Source organism: Fistularia commersonii, chromosome 19, assembly GCF_037954325.1.
Source record: "Fistularia commersonii isolate RoL2024-O1a breed Wild chromosome 19, RoL_Fcom_v1.0, whole genome shotgun sequence".
Taxonomy (NCBI): domain Eukaryota; kingdom Metazoa; phylum Chordata; class Actinopteri; order Syngnathiformes; family Fistulariidae; genus Fistularia; species Fistularia commersonii.
Genome location: NC_141302.1, coordinates 16,862,266 through 16,885,754, shown reverse-complemented (window position 1 = coordinate 16,885,754; position 23,489 = coordinate 16,862,266). Strand labels below are relative to the sequence as shown.

General features: G+C 41.0%; 1 protein-coding gene across 1 annotated transcript in view; it reads left to right on the top strand.

Moving 5' to 3' along the window:
- The window catches only part of mta2 (metastasis associated 1 family, member 2), a 37,194-nt gene that overhangs the window by 3,668 nt on the left and 10,037 nt on the right, over window positions 1–23,489 (top strand). The window contains exons 2-3 of the mRNA XM_086165505.1: window positions 14,859–14,926; window positions 19,739–19,832. Of these exons, the coding sequence (XP_086021631.1) occupies window positions 14,859–14,926; window positions 19,739–19,832 (162 nt within the window). The remainder of the gene's footprint in view (window positions 1–14,858; window positions 14,927–19,738; window positions 19,833–23,489) is intronic.

Genomic DNA, 23,489 nt, shown 5'->3' with positions numbered 1-23,489 from the left:
ATGAATGAAATATTCTTATGAAATACTTTGCTCTTTACACAGTTGAATGTGCTGACAACAAAATCACACAAAAATTATCAATGGAAATCAATTGTATCAACCATGGAGGTCTGGATTAGGAATCACACTCAAAATTAAAGTGTAAAAACAAACTCCAGGCTGTTCCAACTTTGATGTAATGTCCTTAAAACAAGTCAAAATGAATCTGTGTTGCTTCCTGAGTGGACACTATGATTTCACTGAAGTGTGATTGCCTTGGATTTACATTGTGTTGTTCAAGTGTTCCCTTTATTTTTTGAGCAGTATATTTACAACATATACATGAACCAGATCAGTCTGGCCTCTCTAACCTTATCTCCAAAACATTTAACATTTGCTATCCCTCTGATGGAATCATTCCTGATCCTATCCATCTTCCTCCCTCCCAAGTTGAACTTTGTCTCACCCACCTCCAGCTCTGCATTCTGTATTTTCTCTAAACCAGATAACATTGCTATCTATAAGTCATGCAACATTCCTATTTTCACTCCTTTAATTCTTGCTAATACTCTTCTATTGCACATCCCACCTGACATGTTTCGCCAGTCATTGCAACCTGTTTGCGTATTTTTCTTCACTTTCTGAACTAGAATTTCTAAATAATTCTTCTTTTCCTTTTTGCTGGTCCTTTCAAGGGTTACCAAAGTGAATCACCGGCTTCCATCAAACCCACTTCTGCATCCTCTTCTCTCACACCTGTTTCAACTCCATCCATAAATCTATTCTTTGGTCTTCCTCTAGGCTCTTGCCTGGCAGTTTAAACCTAAGCATCTCTTAACTATTAATCTTTAATTAAGAGGATATTTTCAGTTTTAATCCTGCAAATTTTGAAATGTAATTTCTTGCCCTTTTTTAGTTAACATAGGTGATTTTGGATCTATTCACATATCTCATATTCCATTTAGTTAAAAAAAATAAGAAATGGTTTTCTGTTCATCAACTCACGTTATGCTGATTCTCTTGCAATTTGGGCTTTTCCCTTCAGGGGTCATCACAGTGAATTCACCTTCTCCATCTAATTCTATTCTCTCTATCCTCTTCTGTCACATCAACTAAATTCATGTCCTCTTTCACAACATTCAGCCCCAGCATCCTTCTGCCAATACATTCACTATCCCTCCTCTGTACATTACCAAACTCTGGGTCTGGCCTTCTCTCCAGCACATCTAACATGTGCTGTGGCTCTGACGGATTCATTCCTGATCCCAATCATTCTTGTCACTCCAAAAGAGAATCACATCTTCATCGATGCTACCTACAGCTCTGCTTCCAGCCTTCTTTAATGACAGTCTTTAAACCATCCAATGTTGCTGGTCTCACCATCGTCTCACAGATTCTCTTTTTCACACCCCACCCCAGACACTTTTCTTCATTCATTCCAATCTGCTTGAACCCGTCTCTTCGCCTCTTTTTCACACCCGTCACTGCTCTGGACTGTTGACCCCAAGTACTTTAAATACTCCAACTTCTCGATCTTCACTTCCTGTCACCTCACCATTCCACCCGGGTTCTTCTTAATCACAAATACATACCCTGTCTTGCTGCTACTAACCTTCATTCCTCTCCTTTCCAGCGCATACCTCCACCTCTCTAGATTCTCCTCAGCCTCTGCTCTCACTACAGATCACAATTCTTCTTCTTTCGGCTTTTCCCGTCAGGGGTCGCCACAGCGAGTCAACTTTCTCCATCTAACCCTATTCTCTGTATTCTCCTCTCTCACACCAACTGCCTTCCTATCCTCTCTCACTACATCCATAAATCTTCTCTTTGGTCTTCCTCGAGACCTCTTGCCTGGCAGCTCCAATTCCAGCATCCGTCTACCAATATATTCTCTATCCCTCCTCTGTACATGACTGAACCATCTCAGTCTGGCTTCTCTGACCTTCTCTCCAAAACATCGAACATGTGAGACTCGTTCCTGATCCTATCCATCCTGGTCACTCCCAAAGAGAACCTCAACATCTTCATCTCTGCAACCTCTAGTTCTGCCTGCTGTCTTTTGGTCATTGTAACAGTTTCTAGTCCATACATCATCGCTGGTCTCACCACTGTCTTGTACACCTTTCCTTTTATTCTGGCTGAAAGTCTTCTATCACATAGTACCCCTGACACTTTTCTCCACCCATTCCAACCTGCTTGGACCCGTCTCTTCACCTCTTTTCCGCACTCTCCGTTGCTCTGGACTGTTGACCCTAAGTACCTGAAATCCTCCAGTTTCTTGATCTCCACTCCCTGTAGCCTCACCGTTCCACCCGAGTTCCTCTCATTCACACACATATATTCTGTCTTACTTTCATTCCTCTCCTTTCCAGAGCATACCTCCACCTCTCTAGATTTTCCTCTACCTGTTTTCTGCTCCCACTACAGATCACAATGTCATCCGCAAACATCATGGTCCATGGGGATTCCTGTCTAACCTCATCTGTCAGCCTATCCATCACCATTGCGAACAAGAAGGGGCTCAGAGCTGATCCCTGATGGAGTGCCACCTCCACCTTGAACTTCTCTGTTACCCCTACAGCACACCGTACCAGTGTCTCACAGCTAGCATACATGTCCTGCACCAGTCTAACATACTTCTCTGCCACTCCAGACTTCCTCATACAATAACAGAGCTCCTCTCTTGGCACCCTGTCATATGCTTTTTCTAGGTCTACAAAAACACAATGCAGCTCCCTCTGGCCTTCTCTGTACTTTTCTATTAGCATTCTCAACGCAAATACTGCATCTGTAGTACTCTTTCTAGGCATGAAGCCATACTGCTGTTCATAGATGCTGACTTCTGCTCTCAGTCTAGTTTCCACTACTCTTTCCCATAACTTCATTGTATGGCTCATCAACTTTATCCCTCTATAGTTGCCACAATTCTGCACATCCCCTTTATTCTTAAAAATAGGCACCATCACACTTTGTCTCCATTCTTCAGGCATCTTCTCACTCTCTAAGATCCTGTTGAATACTCTAGTCAGAAAATCTACCACTGTCTCTCCTAGACACTTCCACACCTCCACAGGTATATCATCAGGACCAACTGCTTTTCCACTCTTCATCCTCTTCAATGCCTTCCTCACTTCACTTTTACTAATTTGTGCTACTTTGTGGTCTACAACAGTCACCTCTTCTACCCTTGCCCCTCTTTCATTTTCCACATTCATCAGCTCTTCAAAGTACTCTTTCCATCTTCCCATCACTCTTCTAGCATCTGTCAATACAATTCCCTCTCTGTCCTTAATCACCCGGACCTGTTGTACATCCTTTCCATCTTTATCTCTCTGTTTCGCCAACCTGTATAGATCATTCTCACCCTCCTTACTATCCAACCGAGCGTACAAGTCATCGTACGCCCTTTGTTTTGCCTTTGCTACCTCTATCTTTACCATTCGCCGCATCTCCCTGAACTCCTGTCTGTTCTCTTCAGTCCTCTCAGTATCCCACTTCTTCTTCGCTAATCGCTTTCTCTGTATACACTCCTGCACTTCCTCATTCCACCACCAAGTCTCCTTATCTACTTTCCTTCCAGATGACACACCAAGTACTCTTCTACCTGTCTCCCTGATAACACTAGCTGTAGTTGTCCAATCATCTGGAAGCTCACCCTGACCACCCAGACCCTTTCTCAATTCCTCCCTGAAAACCATGCAACACTCCTCCCTTTTCAGCTTCCACCACTTTGTCCTCTGCTCTGCCTTTGTCCTCTTCATCTTCCTTGTCAACAGAGTCATCCCACAAACCACCATCCTATGCTGTCTGGCGACACTCTCACCTACAACTACTTTGCAGTCACTGATCTCTTTCAGGTTACCTTGTCTATACAAGATGTAGTCTAGCTGCGTGCTCCTACCTCCGCTCTTATAAGTTACCCTATGTTCCTGTTTTTTTCTGGAAAAAGGTATTCACCACAGCCATTTCCATCCTTTTTGCAAAACCTACCACCATCTGTCCCTCTGCATTCCTATCCTGGATACCAAATCTGCCCATCACTTCTTCATCCCCTCTATTACCTTCACCAACATGTCCATTGAAGTCTGCACCAATGACCACTCTCTCATTTCTGGGAATATTCTGCATCACTTCATCTAACTCATTCCAGAACTTCTCCTTCTCTTCAGATTCAGATCCCACCTGTGGGGCATAGCCACTAACAACGTTGAGCATCACACCTTCAATTTCCAGTTTCAGACTCATAAGTCTATCTGATATTCTTTTCACCTCTGGGACGTTCCTTACAAACTCCTCCTTCAAGATAACTCCTACTCCATTTCTCTTCTTGTCAGTACCATAATAGTACAACTTAAAGCCTGCTCCTAAGCTTCTAGCTTTACTACCTTTCCACCTGGTCTCCTGGATACACAGTATATCCACCTTCCTTCTCTGCATCATGTCGACCAACTCTACCTTTTCCTGTCATAGTCCCAAAATTCAAAGTCCCTGCTCTCAGTCCCAGGCTCATTCCTTTCCTCCTCTCTCTCTGTTTCCAAACACGCACTCCTCCTCTCCTTCTTGCTGTTCTTCGACCCACAGTAGCCCAATTTCCATTAGTACCCTGTAGGTCATCAGTACCAATGGCGGTCGTTGTTAACCTGGTCCGCGACCGATCCGGTATGGTATAGTTATGGTTGACTCGCATGTTTGGTTTTGGCAAAAGTTTTACGCCGGATGCCCTTCCTGACGCAACCCTCTGCATTTATCCGGGCTTGGGACCAGCACAGGGAGACACTGCTCCGTGCCCCCCCCAAGGCAGGCTTGGAGAGACATAGGCCAGTACCGCCCTGTGGCTGCATTTCACTACAGATCACAATGTCATCTGGAAACATCATGGTCCATGGAGATTTCTGTCTAACCCTATCTGTCAGCCTGTCTATCACCATTGCAAACAAAAAGGAGCTCAGAGCTGATCCCTGATGGAGTCTCACCTCCATCTTGAACTTCTCTGTTATCCCTACAGCACACCGCAGCACTGTCTCACCGTTAGCATACATGTCATGCACCAGTCTAACATACTTCTCTCCCATTCAGGATTTCCTCATACAATACCAGAGAACCTCTCTTGGCACCCTGTGATGCTTTTTCTAGGTCTACAAAAACAAAATGCAGCTCCCCCTGTCCTTCTCTGTACTTCTCTATTAGCATTCTCAACGCAAATACTGCATCTTTAGTACTCCTTCTAGGCATGAAGTCATACTGCTTGCTGCTCACAAATGCTGACTTCTGCTCTCAGTCTAGTTTCTTCTATGCTTTTCCATAACTTCATTGTATGGCTCATCAACTTTATCCCTCTGTAGTTGCCACAACATCCACTTTATTCTTAAAAATGGACACCATCACACTTTGTCTCCATTCTTCAGGCATCTTCTCACTCTTTAAGACCCTGTTGAGTAATCTAGTGAGAAACTCTACTGCTTCCACACCTCCACAGACATCATCAGGACCAAATGCCTTTCCACCCTTCATCCTCTTCAGTGCTTTCCTCACTTCACTTTTACTGATCTCTGCTACTTTGTGGTCTACCACACTCACCTCTTCTACCCTTGCTTCTCTTTCATTTTCCACATTCATCAACTCTTCAAAGTACTCTTTCCTTATTTCCATCACTTTTCTAGCATCTGTCAATACATTTCCCTCTATCCTATATCACCCGGACCTGTTGTACACCCTTCCCATCTTTATCTCTCTGTTTCACCAACCTGTATTGATCATTCTCTCCCTCTTTACCGTCCAATCAAGCATACAGGTCATCGTACGCCCTTTGTTTTGCCTTTGCTACCTCTATCTTTACCTTGCCCTGGATCTCCCTGAACTCTTGTCTGCTCTCTTCAGTCCTCAATATCCCAATTCTTCTTTGCTAACCTCTTTCTCTGGATCTACTCCTGCACTTCAGCACTCCTCCTTTTTCAGCATCCACCACCTTGTCGTCTGCTCTGCCATTGTCTTCTTCATCTTTTCACCAGATTCATCCCAAAAACCACCATCATATGGTATCTGGCTACACTCTTGGGCTTGGGACAGGCTTAAATACAATGCTCAAAAAAATAAAGGGAACACTTAAAAAACACATCCTAGATCTAAATGAATGAAATATTCTTATGAAATACTTTGCTCTTTACACAGTTGAATGTGCTGACAACAAAATCACACAAAAATTATCAATGGAAATCAATTGTATCAACCATGGAGGTCTGGATTAGGAATCACACTCAAAATTAAAGTGTAAAAACAAACTCCAGGCTGATCCAACTTTGATGTAATGTCCTTAAAACAAGTCAAAATGAATCTGTGTTGCTTCCTGAGTGGACACTGTGATTTCACAGAAGTGTGATTGCCTTGGAGTTACATTGTGTTGTTGAAGTGTTCCCTTTATTTTTTTGAGCAGTATGGATACTGGCTTGTTTTTCAGGCTTTAGACAAATCTACGAACAACTTCTGACTGGTCCATGGGTGTACTGTGCCTTATACCCAAAGATTGCAAGGATGGGGTTTAGCATCCCAACAGAGTGCAGGAGAAGTGGTATTTATGATAAATGAATGAGTTTTAGTTAATTATTTTTATTTACTCATTTGTTCAAAACAAGCAATGATTTGTACGAGTTGAGATACCTGATGCTGACAGGAATTTTGTGTTGACTCTTCTTTTTCAACCAAGACTTTGATGAGATATTCTTGTTTGAGGATATCTGAGTTCACTGTTGATGTCGTCATGTGATTATGTAAATACCTTTTTAGATAGCCGACAGTAGTAGCTCAGCAGCTTTGTTTGATGTATAATGCAGACATTACAGCTGTAAGTCTTGAAATGAGCCCAGTCTGAGATGCTGGATTTGAATCTTTCTGAATTCAGGCCCATTCACAGAACATTGGACCATGGATGACTTGTTTATGTGTTCCAGGTAGTCCCAATGTGAGCACACTGTTCAGAATGCAAGTAAGATCATCCTGGGAGATTAGTCGAAAGGGCTTCCTCCTCTTCGCTCACCCTCTGTCACCCAACACACTGTGCCACAGCCAGCGCTGCTCAGATGTGCTTCCTGTCTGTTTACATTCAAATTGCTCTTCAGAATAGAACCTGTCGATGTGTCTGTGATTTGTTTTCTGAAGGCCAGGCATTGTCGAGCATCTGTAATCAACAGTTTTTTTTCCAGGATTTTTGTTTCATTTCATTTTCAGCTTGTCATAGTCTTTGCTTGTCACTTGTCAATTTATAGTCTGAATCCTATCACTAACTCTTACCTGAAATGACACATTGGGGTCAAATTTACACTCTTCCAAATTTACACTATTCCATTTTGACTGCCACCTATGTGACCTTCCAGTGATTTCAAATGTTTGTAGTGTGCACCTTTATGAGGTAATGTGAAAAGTTGTTTCTTTCTCTCCATGTATTCGGTGTTTTGCAGGAATTTGGGTATTCTCTTTGTTTGAGCTTAGGTAATTATTACCAGTTAATTCGGTAATCCACCCATCCGTCTTCTGCCACTTATCCTGCACTCAGGGTTGCGGGGGTTTGATTCAGTAATGCTTTGTTTAATTTATATTGTTAAGACTATTGATAGAGTTGGTTGGCATTATTTCGTGATTCTTTGCACTTTTTTGAGCAATATCTTGATTATGATTGGCTGTTCCTTGCAATTTTCCCTTTAAAGAAATGGCTCAAAATACTTTGTGGCTTTTGCAGAGTTTCTTGATTATTAATTTTTCATATTTTGCAGTTTTTTTCCTCAAGTCATTTCTTACAAAGTTTAAATGGAAAAAAAATGGTGAAGCATTGTCTAAAAATCCAAAAATACAATGTATTAGTTTGTGAGTTGTCCACCAAATTTTGGATTGATGTAAAATTACCGGAGTGCTGTATTGTATTATTGGTCAGATCAATTACGGTTGGTCAAATGTATTGTCTTTAAATACACATAGAAGGAGTAATTATAGTGGGTATGTAAATGGATGTTGATTTTATTCCTTGCTCTGCCCTGGCAAGGTTGTGCTTACAGGATCATTCCCACATGTGTTCCAGGAGGAATGATGTCCACCATCACTGTGTCTTTAAAGCTTCAATCTGTCATGTCAAACACAAAACTACAAATCCCCTTCTGGTGCTTCAGCCACTGTTACATAACATGTGGATGTTCTCCTGCACCGTGAACAAGGAGGTGATGTGTCTCTGTTCTGCCTCCCCTTGGCTGTGCTAAGTGGAGCAAGAAATCATCTTGCCCATCTGAATTCTTGCTTCTCCTCCTTGGCTTGTGATGGCATATTGGGAACCCTGAGATGTCCTTAAGAGGCCCGTGGGAGGACCAGATGGCGCTCCACGAGTAGCCACACTAAGCACAGTGCCATTGCAAACACAAGAAAGAAGAATGTCTTGAACATTGGCGTGGTGAAAGGCTGTTGCGCGATACCTTATTCCAGCAGCTGATATAACCTTTTAAGTGATGTGTGTGTGTGTGTGTGTGTGTGTGTGTGTGTGTGTGTGTGTGTGTGTGTGTGTGTGTGTGTGTGTGTGTGTGTGTGTGTGTGTGTGTGTGTGTGTGTGTGTGTGTGTGTGTGTGTGTGTGTGTGTGTGTGTGTGTGAGAGAGATCTAAAATTTCAGATACACATACAGTTCATATTGATAAAGCTGGAAACACTACACAACTGTCACAGTGAATTTTGAAAAGACAGCACAACATAGCAACTTTCAGCTGATTTTAATTTTTTTATTTTTTTTATGGTGTCCCCATATCTTCGACTTATTGCCTTAAAAGAAACTTTACCAGCAAGCATTCATCTTTGCCCCCCCCTCCCATCCCACATGGTATTAAAAGCAGCACAGTATAATGTTCCTTTATAGCCGCCTTGAGTCTTTCAATTCAAGGTGGTTGACTCTGTCCCACCTAAAAGCCTAATCAGTAGCTGAAAGTACCATAAAGCAATTTTCACCCAGGGGCGTCTTGATATTCAAGGATGCAGCTAGTGGGTTTGTTTTGTCAGGGACACGGAGGTTAGCTGATATTGGGGGTTTCTACCTGTAGAGTGTTAACTTGCAGTCAGTGGTGCTGGAGCACCCAGCACTACCTCTGTCAATTTTATCCAAACAGGTTAGTTTGTCACCAGTGTGAGTCATGAATCCCAGCAGCTCTTGTGTTTCTCTCGCTGATGCTTCTTTGCTTTATCATTATGTCTTATTAGCTGTATCAGTAGTGCAGTGTGTGTTTTTTTAGCAGCTGTATTGGTCTCAATCATTTTTCTCGATACATGGACTTACCGTGTTACAAAAATATCACAGTTACTGCAGTCCTGATGATTAATGTAATTGTCTTAAGATCCACAAGGATATGGATGCTACGACTGTCCTTTTAAATCTATCACCATTTATGAAAGTTTGAATACATTTTATTTGCCATTCGAGAACCTTACAGGTGTCATTTTGGCCCCAGAACAGGTTGCTGCCTGGACTCAGACTTGTCACTTACTCAAAGTATTGCATCATATTTAGCATACTTCTGTTTTCTATCCCCATCATACTTTTTATATCCCAACAGATGGATCATAAAATTCAAATCTGCAATTGGTAATGGAAACATAAAATATATTTGATTTTTACAAAATTGACCTTGAGCCAAGAAGGTTCCAATTTTGAATCCAGTTGCTAAGTGAGGCACCTCCGTTGAATTTACATGCTTTCCCTGTGCCTGCAGCGGTACTCTCGAGGATCTCTGGCTTCCTCCCAGACCTGAAACCTACTGTATGTTAGCATGTCCACCTCAACCATATGTACAAGATAAGCAGTGATGAAGAATGAATGTTTCTGGTGTTCTTGAACCAGTGTACTTTGTTTTCTTGGCGTTTTCAAGAAAGGTGTTCTTACTCAGAAGGTGGTGATAATGAGCTTTGGATCAGTTTGACAGCCGCTCGTTAAAAACAGTAGGAGACAGTGTTACTGACATTGATAATTTCGCCTCTGCTTTAATGAACTGCTTAATCACATTATCTTGTGTTGTGTCCTTCTGATCTAATTGTGAAGAGCCTTTCAGGTTTGTGCCATTGAAATAAATAAAATTCAGCCAAATGATCAATGAGGAAAAAGATCATTTTTCTGTCATCTGAAGATATATATTACCACATCGAAGAGCCTGAATCCTGAGACTTTTAATCTTGGTAGTATTAAACTCAGTGACCTCGGCTATCAGCATCACCGAATCATTGAGATACATAAATCATGTGATACAAACACTGTGTGCATATTGGGTTATGGGCTGTTTTGTGGCTTATTAAAGGACCTTATAAGCAAGTAAAGTTGGGTTAATAGAACAAGAGTACCTTGGTGAGTTGATGCACGTGTCGGAGAAATGTCATAGCTATTAGCTGCTTTTGTGATGACAAGTCCTAATAACATAGTTCTAAAATGTGTCCAGTGTGATTTTCCTTCAGGATCCATCCTCCCCCAGGGGAACCCTTTCATCTAGCATTCACACAGGCTTTAAGGTAGTGGTCCCCAACCCAACCCACGTCCGGTACCAGGCCGTGGATCAATTGGTACCAGGCTGTATAAGAAATAATCAATTAATTCCGTTGGATTTATTATCTGAGTCTGAACAGTCTCTATTTTGAAAAATCTTTTATTTTGAAAGATGACCGGAATCTCTTGGTTTCATCTTGGTCACTTGAGCGCCAAAAATGTAACCCACAAGATAGCAAAATGAGTAAAAAAACAGACGTCAGACGGAAAGTTTATTTTTGAAGGGGAAAAGGTGGATCCACACATACAGTCACGTTTATTATTATAGTCGCAGTACAGATGTACCACCCCTCCCTTATTCACGGTCCGCGTTAAAATTGTCCGGCGTTGACTGGTTCGCGGTGATAAAAAGGTTGGGGACCCCTGCTTTAAGGGACAGGAGTAGGGACTGGTTTGACGCAAGCATCTGTGGCATGTACCTGATACGCTGCACTCAAAAACAAACCGCGGCAAAGAAGTGAAAGACAGCATGGACAAAATGGAGAGCAAAGTTCCCACTGTATTAATGTCCTGTATGGTGGGAAAAACAACCTTAGGCTATCAGATTGGTTGAAGTCTCTTTATTTTACCCCTGCAAAGCTTTGCTGTGTGACAAACCCTGCTGTTAGCAAACATTTTCCCCAATAGAAGTACAGAGTTAATGTTCCGCTGCAAGCCCTGGAAATGGTTCTGGTGCAGAGTCCATTTGGTTGCAAGAAAACAGCTTACCAGTGACTGCAATAGTTTTTAAAAATGGCTCGCAGCAATGGCAATAAGTATTCAGTAATGGGCGGAGCTTATGACTTCCACCAAGCACCTACATCATGAGTTCCTCGGGCACTGTAAAAAGACTCTCCCTTGAAGTAGGAGCTAAAATGGTTCAAGGAGCTCAGGTCCATGGCCCCTGGTTCCTTCATGGTTGAGTGCATGTAAAAAAGGCCTAGTTCCTGAAAATGCTCTAGGAACTGCAAAAAGTTCTGACGAAATGGGCCAGTGACAGGAATAACATTTAGTTGGCCAGACACTCTTGTCAGTCTCAACTCATTTCTGATATGATGCCAAGCTGTAACCGTCACATTTTAGCAGCTAACAACACAGTATGCTTGAAACTCAAACTGCTTGACCTCTAATTGGCAATTACAAATTAACAGTACTACTCACACTGCTGAGCCACAATTTCAATTGTGTGTTGCTTCTCACTGCGTCGCGGCCTGTCATCAGGGGATAGCAGTAGAGACAAAACCCTGAATGAAATAAAACTAACTGCATTATGCCTTAGGGGAATTCTATAATGCATGGTGTGCTGAACTCTTGAATCTTGATGTCCATGTCACCTTACAGTCATCAACTTTAAGATTGCATGAAGGGTAGAGAATATCAAAGTTCCTCAAGGGTCTAAATACTTCATATATTGTTAGGTAGCTCAACCAAAAGTGTTTCAGGCAACCATCATCAGTTTTAGGTTTGAAGAGATGATTGACACTGACGGTTCTATGAAAGTAATGTCTTCCCTTGTTCTGGTTTCAGCTTTGGCACTGACAGACCAATGGATGGGATACACAAGTATTTATTCAGAAGTGGAACGTTCTGCCATATCAGTTTCTATGGAATCCTTTTCAAGTTGCTCTCTTAAGTGAACTATAGGGTGTGTCAGGTTAGAAATATTTACAGTAACACAATAAAATTAAACATTCCTTTGAAAGTACAACAAATGTCTCAGTTCATATAAGGTGAGAAGTACGATGCAGAACTGTTAAGAAATCATTAAAGCCAGCTTACAAAAGAACACTTGATGGATGACAGGGATTTAAACTCATTAAGCATAATTTTTTCCTGATAGACCAAAAACAAAAATTGTGCTTCCATTACCTTCTAGTTTGATAATAAAAATGTAAGAGAGCAGCCAAGAAATGTAAATGTCAGCTGTAAAGTTGTCGAGGCTCCTACCTGGTGTCTCCAACGGAAGAATCTGCAGATCACTGCTTTGCACACAGGCAGGTCTTAGAGAGTATATTAAAAGCACTCTGTCAATTGTTTTCAAATCGTGTCATGGCAACTAGACTTCGTTTTTTTATGCTTTTGCAGACGTTTCATCTGTCAAATCTGAGAGTCTTCTTAAGTGTCTATGTAACATGTAGGACGTCCCTGGTTCATCTCTGCTGAGTCAGTTCTGTTGTCAGGTGTCTTAGAAAGAGCTGAAAGCTCTCATAATAAATCAGTCTTTGGACAACAATTTTTTATTTGGGGAATTCTTTATATAGAGGCAACGCCTAACTGCCCTAAAAGGTCACATGACAGCCTCTATTTTATTTCGTTGTCCCTAAGTTTTTGTATTTCATTTTATAGACAGACCTATTGAGCCTGCCATTGAGCACTTTTCTATTTTGACTCCCTAAAGGTGTGTGTGTGTGTGCGCGTTTGTGTGTGCGGGCATGCGTGTGCAAGCTAACATGTTCTCTTGTGTTTTGCATCATTACTATCCAGAGTCCTTGCAGTTGGAGGTTAAATGCTTAAGACATGCATTTATTCCAAAGCAATTGTAGTTGTAGGTTTTCACAATACATGGATTACACTTGAGTAGGTTAATATTGCTGTGTGTACAATGTTTCCAGCTCAAATTGTTTATATTTTCAATATTAATAGATGGTGATTACTGTCTCTGATAAACTACCATTGTTTTAGAATTATTACCAATCACAGGAATTTTGAAGATCAAACAGTGGGATCAGCTGCAGGATCAGCCATCTGACATATTCCAAATTCCTATCAAAAAAAGATTCATTTTAGTGCAGCAGGTCTGACTAGCTGTCTGAGCATCAAAGTCCTGTCTTGCAGACACAGACAGACCCTCCCACTTGCAGAAACAGCCATGAGGGGAAAAGGTTTATGGCAGGGACCACAAGAGTTAGCCATCCTGAGGAGTAAAGAACAAACCACTCGGCAAGCTGTTCCTGAAGCTCAGGGCCCCCGCTATAGCTGACACTGACCAGAATCAGGGTTTGTGGATTGGGTTTATGTGGTCTTATCAAAAATAAACAAACAGTTTTGGCTCCAATGTTTCAAGTAGTGATATTAACTTCGAATAATCAGGGCTCTCCAGAGCTCAGATTTCAATTTGGAATCACCCCAGCTGACTTGGAACATCTGAAGATGTGATGCTGAAGGTAATATCTGACTGTACCTGGTAGCAGGTAGTGTAAGAGCTAAAAGAGCAGGGCCCTGATTACAGCAAGTCGAGCAGCTGTGTGAAGGAAGCAGCAGCTGCAGGAGAAGCGTTTTCCCTTGAGAGGTGGAGGAGTGCATATCGATGGAGCTGGAGTTTGAATGCATTTCTTGGCTTGTGGCAAACTGTTTCCAGTGTAAATAACTGATGTCTAAATGAAGTACTGGGTTCAATGATTAAATTTCAATAGGTCTCTGCTCAAGATTTAAAAAAAAAAGTCAAATGACTATTAAGTTCAGGAACTTTGCAAGCGGGCCCTACATTGCTGAAAATATCACAGTACCATATTTTCACATAAGGCGCACCTAAAAGCCTTTAATCTTCTCAACAACAGACAGTGCGCCTTATAATCCGGTGCGCCTTATATATGGATCTATACTGAGCCGCAAGAGGTCTCGCAACTACGGGTAGCAGCCTCTGACTCCATTTTCTCCCGTAGAAGAAGTAGCATGCGTTGCATGCTGGTATAACTGACTGCGTGAAGTGTGCATTTTCATTTCCGTGTGTGCGCATGTGCATGTGCGTGTGCGCTCATTGCCGAAGTAGCAGTGGTAAAGGGGAATTCCAGTCCTACACCATTTGTGTATGTATAAAGACCCTAAAATGGCACCTTTCAAGAGACATGCTTACAATGCAGAGTTTAAACTCAAGGCGATCAGTTACGCAGTAGAACATGAAAATTGAACACCAGCGAGAGAATTCAACATTAACGAATCAATGGTGTGGAAGTAGAGGAAGCAATGAGATGACCTGGGCCAAGTAAGGAAGACAAAACAGAGTTTCCGAGGGAACAAAGCGTGATCGCCACAGTTTGGAGGACAAACTCGAACAGTGGGTTGTTGAACAGAGAGCAGCAAGTAGAAGCGTCTCCACTGTCACTATTCGAATGAAGGCAATGGGGCTAGCTAGCAACATAAACATCAATGAATTTAGAGGCCGTCCTTCTTGGTGCTTTCAGTTTATGAAATGTTTTGAACTGTGACAAATGGAGTTGGAAATACATTCGTTGAAGGTGCGCCTTATACTGCGGAAAATAGGGTATTTTATTTTACCCACAATGTTCACAAGCAAGGAACATGTGTTCATTTCACATACATTTCCAAGTAAAATCTTTTTGTCTTTTCCAGATTATGTGTACTTTGAGAACTCCTCCAGCAACCCTTACCTTATCCGCAGAATTGAAGAACTTAACAAGGTGGGTGTTTGTCTATTTTCTCCCAACCTGAAATATCACAAATATTTTGGTTTGTTTTTGAGGAAGGGAAGGTTGTTTCAATAATTGGAGGTTAAAGCAGACAGACAGACTGAGTTATTGTAACCACTGTATTTGAGATGAGACAATGAGATTACTTCTCACTGGTGATTTTTTTTTCTATTTTTTCTATTCATTTCTTTTTGAATTGTCACTGAATGTCTTGCTTACATTTACATAAATGTCAAAATTGTCATTCTCTGGACAGTTACTTTGGGGGAAAAAATTGGTAGTTTTCCTGATTTATTTTAGGTCAGTTAATTTCAGGCTCAAAAGTGACCTGGCAATTAATTTTCTATTCATATGGAAATAATGTTTTCTTATGTCCTGTTTTGTAATCCCTCCATTAAACACCGATGAATCATAGTAAACCAAGGCCAATCCATTAATAGACTCTTTTGCCCTTTTTTAGCTCCATAGACAGTGCAAAATATAGAGAACTTATTTTTAGTTTATAACGGCTGCATTGGCTACATAAGAGCTAATAAGATTTTGATCAAACATTAAAAGTGTAATTTGATAAGGTTTTATAAAATGCCAGTGTTTCCTCTTCACCTCATGCTGTCAGTGGTCTTTGGAAATAGCTACTTATATAACCAAGCAGCTGCAGCATATGACACAGGATGGTTTCCCAGTCAGACATTAAGCTCATTTATGTAACACTATTACACTGAGCAGCAGGACGACTGCTTCATCCTTATCAGGTCCAGCCTCATCTCTTCTTCTAATCACACTACGCCAAACAATCCCACTCCTATATGAGTATTTTCAACCGGAGGCTTATATGCGTAGATCTTTAAATAGAAAGTACCTTTTGTCGTATGTTGTGATTTATTTTTGTTTTATGTCTTAATGAACTTCGGAACCTACCAGTAGATCATTGTCTAATGGAAAATCTGTTTTTGACTCTGATCATCAAATAAATTAAAAAATTGTGGAATTAACCTGCCAAAACCATATATGGCCCTGAACTCCAGCAGAAATTACCTATAAAGGACAGGTGAATAAAAAACTGAAATCAAGTAATTAAAAGTGCTCAAAAATAGCTTAAAAAATCTGCAAGAAAATACTGAAGTCAGCAAGATTATTATCTATTAAATCACCCAGAAACTGTAAAAAATCAGCCAAAAAGTAGAAAGCAGATCCAGAAAAGGACCTGCACAATTTAAAATAATTACGGATAGTTAAAAAAAAATGTTTTAAACACCTATTTATATGCTAACTTCACAACCAGGCTTATTGCTCATACACACATAATGCACAAGATTTTGTGTTAAACTGTTTATTACAGTTTATTACATAGGCTCTTGAAAATGGGAATGGGAGTTATTTTTATGAATAGAGTAATAATCGAAAAACTGCATGGGATTAATTAGCTTCGGTCTCTGATGCCTTATTGAGAGTTGTCTCTCAGGGCTTTCCTCAGCCATTGTCAAAACTTTCAATAAGCAGTGTTTTTTTTCTCGCTCCAATGAATGGTAAATGACAAGGACCCCATGAAACAATGCATGCAGAAAGTAACCCAATATTCAACAAAAAGTATCACTATTTAGCTGTTGGGGTAGGAACTGGATAGAATTAAGGGTAAATATGATATTTTGTGATGCCATAAGAGTAATTTAGGTAGACTGTGATTGGGATAAAATATAGTTAGGCCCAGAAATGTTTGGACAGTGACACAAGTTTTGTAATTTTAGCTGTTTACGAAAACATATTCAAGATACAATTATATAATCAATATGGGCCTAAAGTGCAGACTCTTGGTTATAATTTGAAAGTATTCACATCCAAATTGGACCAAGGGTTTAGAAATTACAGCTCTTTAATATATAGCTGTCTCTTTTTCAAAGGACCTAAAGTAATTGGTTAATTGACTCAGAAGGCTGCAAAAAAAAGAATAACAAGGTTGCATGGGCTCTTCCCTCGGTAACTTGCCATCAATGAAGCAGTTAAAAGGTATGGAGTTGATCCCAGGCGTGGTGTTTGCATCTGGAAACTGTTGCTTTGAACACACAACATGTGGTCAAAGGAGCTCTCAATGGAGGTGAAACAGGCCATACCGAGACTGAAAAAAAGAAATCCACCGGAGAGATAGCAGAAATGTTAGGAGTGGCCAAATCAACAGTTTGGTGCATTCTGAGAAAAAAATAAGAGTGCACTGGTGAGCACTGGTGATACAATGATCTAAAACATACTGCAAAAGCAACCCAGAAGTTTTTGAAAGCAATGAATACTCTGCAATATCAATCACCATGTCTCAACCCAATCAATCATGCATTTCACTTGCTCAAAACAAAACTTAAGACAGAAAGACCCACAAACAAGCAACAACCGAAGACAGCTGCAGTAAAGGCCTGGCAAAGTATCACAAATGAGGAAACCCAGCGTTTGGTGATGTTCATAGGTTCCAAATTTCAGACAGTCATTGCCTGCAAAGGATTCTCAACAAACTATTGAAAACTAATATTTTATTTAGTTTACTTAGTCAAAGAAGGAGAGGAGGAAGGCGTGTTCAGATGCAGAGAGAGAAGAGGAAAGGCAAGAGTTTGGGGCTGAGAGTAAGGTCTTTAAATATCAGGTCTATGACAGGAAAAGGTAGAGTTGGTCGACATGATGCAGAGGAGGAAGGTGAAAAGTTAGTAATGAGGAAGGAGAAATTCTGGAATGAGCTAGATGAAGTGATGCAGAAGTAGTCATTGGTGCAGACTTCAATGGGCACGTTGGTGGGCATGTTGGTGCAGGGAATGGAGGGGATGAAGAAGTGATTAGCAGATTTGGTATACATGATAGGAATGCAGAGAGACAGATGGTGGGAGACTTTGCAAAAGGATGGAAATGGCTGTAGTGAACACTTTTTTCCAGAAAACACAGGAACATAGGGTAACTTACAAGAGCGGCGGTAGGAGCTTTTAGGTAGACTCATCTTGTATAGATGAGGTAAACCTGAAAGAGATCAGTAACTGCAAAATAGTTGTAGGTGAGAGCGTAGCCAGACAGCATAGGATGGTGGTTTGTAGGATGACTGGTGACAAGCAAGATCAAGAGGACAAAGGCAGAGCAGAGGACAAAGTGGTAGAAGCTGAAAAGGGAGGAGTTGGAAAGGTTCTGGGTTGGTCAGGGAGAGCTTCCAGATGATTGGCCAACTACAGCTAATCTTATCAGGGAGACAGGTAGGAGAGTACTTGGTGTATACCTCTTCACCAAGCACTACCCTACTACCCTACTAATCGCCTTTAGCCCCCAACCCCCCCCCCCCAAAAAAAAAGGGATGAAATGAATATATGTATGTATATGGTTCTGAGATGGCTATTGGGTTGAGTGGTCACTTCTGACTTTCGACTGGTACTTTAGATCTTCAGTGACTGAATCGCACTTCTTTTAAGTTGCTTTGGATAAAAGCGTCTGCCAAATGAGCGAAGTACAGAAAAGGCCAAGGGGAGCTATATTGTTTTTTTGTAGACCTAGAAAAAGCATATGACAGGGTGTCAAGAGTGGAAGGATGGTATTGTATGATGAAGTCTGGAGTGGCAGAGAAGTATGTTATACCGGTGCAGGACATGTATGCTAGCTGTGAGACAGTGGTGGGACTCAGGAATCAGGAATAAACTGACAGATTAGGTTAGACAGGACTCTCCATGGACCATAATGTGAGTAGATGATATTGTGATCTGTAGTGAGAGCAGAGAACAGGTTGAGGAAAATCTAGAGAGGTGGAGGTATGCGCTGGAAAGGAGAGGAATTAAGGTTAGTCATAGCAATACAGAATATATATGTGTGAAACAAGAGGTGCCCGTGTGGAATGGTGTGTCAACAGGGAGTGGAGATCAAGAAGTTGAAAGATTTCAGGTACTTGGGGTCAACAGCCCAGAGCAGCGGAGATTGTGGAAAAGAGGTGAAGAGATGGGTCCAAGCAGGTTTAAATTGGTGGAGATAAGCGTCAGGGGTACTATGTCAGAAGACTATCAGCCAGAATGAAAGGAAAGGTGTACAAGACAGTGGTGAGACCAGTGATGATGGCCTAGAAACAGTTATAATGGCAAAAAGACAGGAGGCAGAGCGAGAGGCCGCAGAGATGAAGATGCTAAGGTTCTTTTTGTGAGTGACCAGGATGGATAGGATCAGGAATGAGTCTATCAGAGGAACAGCACATGTTAGATGTTTTGGAGAGAAGGTCAGAGAAGCCAAACTGAAATGGTTTGGTCATGTACAAAGGAGGGATAGTGAATATATTGGTAGACTGATGCTAGAATTGGAGCTGCCAGACGGGATGTCTCAAGGAAGACCAAAGAGAAGTTTTATGGACATAGTGAGAGAGAATATGAAGGTAGTTGGTGTGAGAGAGGATACAGAGAATAGGGTTAGATGGAGAGGGTTGATTCGCTAAGGTGTCCCCTGAAGGGAAAAGCTGAAGGAGAAGAAGAACATTTCACGTACGGTAATGTTTATTTGTCCGGTTACTTTTGAGCCCCTCAAATGAGGAGCGTTGGTCTAAAAATAGCTATAATTCCTACATGTTTAATCATATTTTGTTCATCACCATGCATTAAACCTTAAAGTCTGCACTTCAATTCTGTTATAGTTGTTTCATTTCAAATCCAACGGCTGGCATGCAGAACCCAAGTCATGATAATTGTGTCACTGTCAAAATATTCTGTGCCGAACTGTATGGTGAAACATTGCAAATTGCTAACTTGGCTGTGCGACCAGTGATGCTCTGAGTGATGCTCTTCAGTTGTAACCACTGTGTTCTTATAGACTGCAAATGGAAATGTGGAAGCCAAGGTTGTGTGTCTATTCAGAAGGCGAGACATCTCAGGAAACCTCAACACTTTGGCTGACAGCAATGCTAGTAAGTATTGACCTCAGTATTTCCCCACACTTTCCTTACCTTGACTTTATGGAGGCACCAAATTCAATTGACTCTTTCTGTTATAACTGTTAAGGGTTATCTTTTTAGCAAAATGGTACTTTTTTTATAATCAATTCAAAGCTTATCCAATTTTCTAGAAATGTCTCCCTTATATCTTGTGATATATTTTGTTCCTATTCAGGATAATGCTTTGCTTTTTAAATTGTCATTGAAAATAATCTGTTCACACTACAAACCTAATTCCATAAGAGTCATGGACGTTTGCCATGCATGAAAGCTGCCACATTATGCCTAAGAAAAGCACAGTATGGCCTCTATTAGGGCATTAACAGAAAAGCTGATTTGTAAATGCCAGCGGCACGTTTTTTTCGTGTGTGTGTGTTTGTGTGTGCGCAGAGAGTGCAAACTCTGCCTCTGATTGGCTTACTCCAATATTTTATCCATGACACGACAAATTCTATAGTCATGGCCAATTCGTAAAAAGGCAGTAGCGTTACTTGGCGTGACACAATACTACAACAAGATGAGACATGGCTGCAGAGGACGAAGCGGGTGACTGGCCTGAAAAAACAACTGAGAGTGAGAGCAAACATCAAATATGTGGCAATACTTCACTTTAGATAAAAGAAGTAGCATTGTTACCCGTACAATATTCAAATCGATCTTAGAGTACAACAAAAGTATGAGCGTAATGCAACTGCCATCTGAGGCAGCATCCATTAGCTAACTTGAGTGATGTTAGCAGCACTGGAGGTGTCAACCAGAGCAGGGGGAATGAGCAGCTTTGCAAAAAGAGCTTTGAACACACAAAAAAAAAAACAGCAGATCAAAGATTTGCTTTGTAATGTCATCGTTAAAAACCTTTAGCTGCAGTGCAAATTGAAGTCTTCAAAGAAATGTGTCATTTTTGGAATCAGGCTACATAGTCTGGAGCCACACGACACCCTGGACTATTGTCAGATATTAGCATGATGCCCTGTAAGAGATGCAAGCAGGAGATGCAAAGCATGCATGTTGCAGTCAGTGCCTTACGTTTAGGTTATAATGAAAATGCACAACCTTACAGTGCTATTTAGTGGCGGTGCTCATCTTAGCCGTCGCTGGCTTATACATTCCACACTTTGTTGTGTACTAACTATCTAACAGAAATTTCATGTTGTTATTCCATGTTTTAATTTGGTGAAATGCTTTTCAGAAGCCCATTGTTTTTTGTGTCTTGCAAGTTGTTTTTTTTTAATCTCTGCACTTAACTGTACATTGTTAATATTACAGAGAAAGTCAAAAAACACTGCTTATTGTTGGACAGCGGTGCCAGTCTGTGGAGTTTCTCTGCTGTGCCAGTATGATGACGTTACCATACCAATTGTAGACTCACCTTCAACATTATTGTAAGATAAGTGGATCTGAAAAATATCAAAGTCATTAATGCCTGAGCCTCTGTAAGCCTTAACTGAAACCAGAGGTTAGGTTTTGGATATTTTCCAAATATTTGCAGATGTCAGTCTGTGCAGAACGTAGGGCCAGGTGCATGTGGGATCCGCCACTTGTGCCCTTCTCCATCTACATTATTGAATTTTGGTGTGCTGGCCTTGTTAGTTTCAGTTTCTTAACACTTAACTTGTCAAAATAACTCGCTGTTATTGATTTTCTGCAGTACTCTTAATAACTCTCGATGTACCTTGTAAATTCATGTGTACAGGGTATTATGTGATCAGAGAGGAACACGATCATCTGATAGATCAGCTGAGAACCAGAAGAATTAAGATTCTTCTTTATCTAGCTGCAATGTTACAGCCCACTTTTCATATCAAATGACTGTAAAGGAGAGATGCAGAAGGAACATGTGGCAGCTATGCCATTGCAGTTTCCTTGCTATTCTGAAGCTAAAACAACTTCCATGCAGCTGCTGATTGTGATGGCTTTGGTTGTTGCCAACAGTAAGACATTGAATTTCCTGCTTAATGTCTTTTTAAAATTCCCCACATCTCTCAGCTGATTGATCAGCTGATCGCCAATTCACACTGAAAAAGGTCTTTGTGCAACAAGCAAAGTGCCTTTAACCTCGAAAATCAATACATGTTGCCTCCAACCCTTTATTATAGAGGCCCTTCATAAATAAACAAACTTATGGATAATCTACCAGATGTCAGTGATGAACTTGGGACTTATGCATGATTTCAGAATCAGAGTACATGTGCACAGTAAAGAAATGGGTTTCTCTGTACAGTAGACATTTCTGACATGAAAAACACATGCTTCGGGATCATATTAAAAATGGTACAGTTGGAATTTTCTGGTGTGTAAAATACTTTTATTGTCGTTTGAAATATTTGCTTCAGATTTCTTCGCATTCAGCTTAAATGGCAAGACCCCTAAAGATTGGCAATAGACTCAATGTTAAACAAAAACTTGACACTACATCTCTACGTAATTTCCCTACAAATTCCTATGTGGGTAATTGCTGACTCTTTGCATGGCTAATTCTTGGTTTATAACTAATTTTTCGTAATTCCTTGACAGTCGATGCTAACTTAGCACAATTTCTTGCATAATTTCAGATCATGTTTTGATAATTCTATATATATTAATATCCATATTTATTGACACTAATACTGCTGTGACAAAAAGATTTCCCTAATGGGGATCAATAAATTTTATCATATCTTATGATCTTAAATGGAAAATAATTCATACAGCCAGTATTTTCTTCAAGACTTCAAAATATTAAAATTATTTGTTTGACGAGGGTAATACAAAAATCGGCAGATGATTCACTGAAATTGGAATAATAAAAGAAAGTAAATTATATCACCAGACTGTGGTCAATAATTGCGTTTACATGAAAAGTAAATTTCAGATGTCAGTGTTTAATAACAAGATCGTCTCCGCTGGACTGCCTTAGGTGTAATCAGATTTACGCCACATTCCTACCACAGTCATGGACACAGAGGCAATATGAAACTGTCTCCGTGCCACCGAACTCCTGTTCAAGGCAAAAACAATGCCAGGGCTGAGGTTCTCACATGACAAGAAACTTGTGAAAAGTTCACTTCTTTTTGAGGGACATGGAGGACCAGATGGAGCCCAAACATACCAGGAGAAGTTTTTCACCTTGTCTGTGACCGGATGTTCTTACGTCTAGTGTGCTGAGATTCTGTAAGGAAAACATACAGGCCCTTCTGTCTGGATTTACTCCCGTCACGAACGCACACACACGCACGCACGCACGCGTGCTCGCATACTTGTGCTATTCTTTGTGCAGAACAAAAGGCCATTGATCTGTCCCTGAGGGCTACAGCAGGCAAAGGGTTAATTCTGACTCGCCATGTGTCTTTGTCAGCAAAGAGACTTTACGTGTGCGTGTGTCCATTTGTATGTGCGCACGTACACATGTTTGTCTGCATATGTTTTTACGTCAATCTTGCTGTGTGCCCTTAAAATGCCTGCCACACCATCTGTTTATGTGCAATATCTTTTGTGTGTGTGTGTGTGTGTGTGTGTGTGTGTGTGTGTGTGTTGGTAGTTGGGGGATGGGTGCCTCAGGTTTGGTACACAGGGTTTCCCACTTTGTCTGGCAGGGAGCAGGCCGGACAGAAGGAGGGGGAGGGGGTTGAGGGGTTAACCGAAAGGGGTGTG